Source organism: Chenopodium album, chromosome 3 (assembly GCF_948465745.1).
Source record: "Chenopodium album chromosome 3, dcCheAlbu1.1, whole genome shotgun sequence".
In the NCBI taxonomy this organism is placed as follows: Eukaryota; Viridiplantae; Streptophyta; class Magnoliopsida; order Caryophyllales; family Amaranthaceae; genus Chenopodium; species Chenopodium album.
The window spans coordinates 70,437,915-70,440,292 of NC_137836.1; the positions used below are offsets into that span (position 1 = coordinate 70,437,915).

General features: G+C 40.4%; 1 protein-coding gene across 1 annotated transcript; it reads left to right on the forward strand.

Annotated features, from left to right (window-relative positions):
• Positions 1 to 534: 534 nt before the first annotated feature.
• Positions 535 to 1,519, forward strand: LOC145625287 (uncharacterized). The gene is made up of 2 exons (XM_081678347.1): positions 535 to 1,170; positions 1,334 to 1,519. The coding sequence occupies exons 1-2, from the start codon at positions 535 to 537 to the stop codon at positions 1,517 to 1,519; spliced, it is 822 nt and encodes a 273-aa protein (XP_081534473.1).
• Positions 1,520 to 2,378: the final 859 nt, after the last annotated feature.

Below are 2,378 nucleotides of genomic sequence, written 5' to 3' on the forward strand. Positions count from 1 at the left end.
TATTCCAATCCCATCTCCTGTTCAAGACTTATCAGGGGAAGTATTGGGAAATCAAGGGGCGGATTCTGGTTATATGGCGGATTCTTCTTCGGGTATGGTTCAATATTCCAATGAGAAACTTGCAGTAACCCAGGGATCCTCTGAGCATACTCTGATGGCGGATTCTGATTTCCCAATGTCGATGGACTGTTCTCCACCGATTTCTTCTTGGCCTTCAGCTCAACCTTCGCCAATTTCAACTGATTCAGTCAAAACAGGGAGGAACAAGGGTAAGAAACCTCTATGCCTCAAATTAGCAAAACATGGTAATAAAATGTGGACTTGGGTAAAATAGGGATGTTCTCGTAAACGTGCTGCCACTTCTCATGAACTTGCTACTCCTCCGTTGACTGTTGATGATGCAAATTCAGTTATTTTAGCTTGTCTCAAACCTTTCAAGAAACGCAGGGGTGCTTATATGGGTGGTGATTCTTCTGCTAGTTCTTCTTCTTCTGAGGGTGAGGTGGATCCCCGGTCTGGGCCACCACAGCCACCATGAATGTGGCATCTAGGAACTGTAGGGTCCTAGGTTCTGCGGACTCCTCTAAAGCTCCATATGTGTCTTCTCTAGTCCGCTCTTTTGAGATCGACATCATGTTCTTAATAGAAACTTTAGTTCCTGTAAATGTTGCTGTAGATAAATTATCTAGCTTGACTTTTGATGGATTTTGCGGTTCAGATGCTTTAGGTCTTAGCGGGGATTTGGTAGTTTTTTGGTTTGCCCCGGTTTCTGTAGTTCCTGTTTCAATTTCACCACATGTTATCTTTTGTAAGGTTGTAGTTCCTATTCAAGAAATAAGATATGTAGTGTTTGTGTATGGGTCGCCTCATGTTTCTTTGCGTTCTTCGGTTTGGGATGAACTCTTACAAATTTTAAACCTTTACCCTGATGTTGTTTTATTAGGCGATTTCAACCAAGTAAAGTATTTAGTTGATAAACTAGGAGGAGCTCCATCTATCCCTGGTCGTTATGATTTTTTAAACTGGAAAATAGCTTCTGGCTTAGTTGACATTCCTTTCACAGGATCCCCTTTTACTTGGACTAATGGTCAATTAGGAAACCCTACTTTTGAACGTCTTGATAAAGGGTATGCTTCTTGCTCCTGGTTAGAATCTCATCCAGATGCTATGGTAATTCACCGACCCATCCTTTTTTCGGATCATGCGGCTATTTTTTTAAAGGAAACGATTCCTCTTTCTCCTAAGAAAACCCCTTACCGTATTGAAAACGGGTGTTTAGATATTCGAGAAGTTTCCTTACTGATAAATTCAGCTTGGGATATTAATCTTTTAGGTTCACAAATGTTTGTTCTATCCTAAAAAATTGATGCATCTTAGGCATAAGTTATTGAGATGGTGTATGGAGCATAAAAAGAGTTGGGGTATTGACTTGAAAGATTTACAGGATTCTATGGGTTTGCAGGCGCTGTCTTTAAACTCTATGACTGCAGGCTCTCACTTCCTTCAAACTCGAGATTAGAAATTTTCTCAGGCTCATACTTTATTTCTTTATTGGAAACAAAGATCTAAAGTGAGATGGGATGATTTTGGTGAAACTAATTCACACCTTCTATTTTCATCAGTTCAAGACCGACGTCGTCGAAATAAAATTTTTAGCCTAAAGGATAATCATGGAAATTGGATTTCTGATCCCATGGGAATTGAGAATCTGCTGATTCAGCACTTCTCGGATTTATATAATTGTCAGAAAAATCCAGCCACTAATATTCTAGAACTTTGGGAGGAACTAGATATTCCTATGTTGTCTTCTCTTCATCAGCAGCAACTGATGGCTCCGTTTACTGTAGCTGAAATTAAGAATGCAATCTTTCATATAGGAAATGATAAATCTCCTGGACCGGATGGTTTTACGGCTGCTTTCTTTAAATCTCACTGGTCGATTGTTGGCACCCAAGTTACCTCTACAATCCAGTATTTCTTTGCTCGAGGTTATATGCTTAAAGATTGGAACCGTTTTCTGGTTCTATTAGCAAAGGTAGACCACCCTGATAACCCTTCTCAGTTCCGGCCGATTGGTCTGTGTAATGTTCTGTATAAGTGTATTTCTAAGTGCATGACGGCTCGGTTACGAAAAATTTTACCTCTCCTGAACTCGGAGTCCCAATCTGCCTTTGTTCCGGGACGGCTAATGACAGACAACAGTCTCATTGCTCATGAACTGCTATCCTATATGAATTCTTCTACTTCCAAGATATGCTCTGCTGCCTTGAAGTTTGATATGAACAAGGCTTATGATAGGGTTAATTGGGAGTTTCTCAGGGATGTGCTTAAGGCTTCTGGTTTTCCTCCTTATTGGATCCAGCTAATTAAGCAGTGTG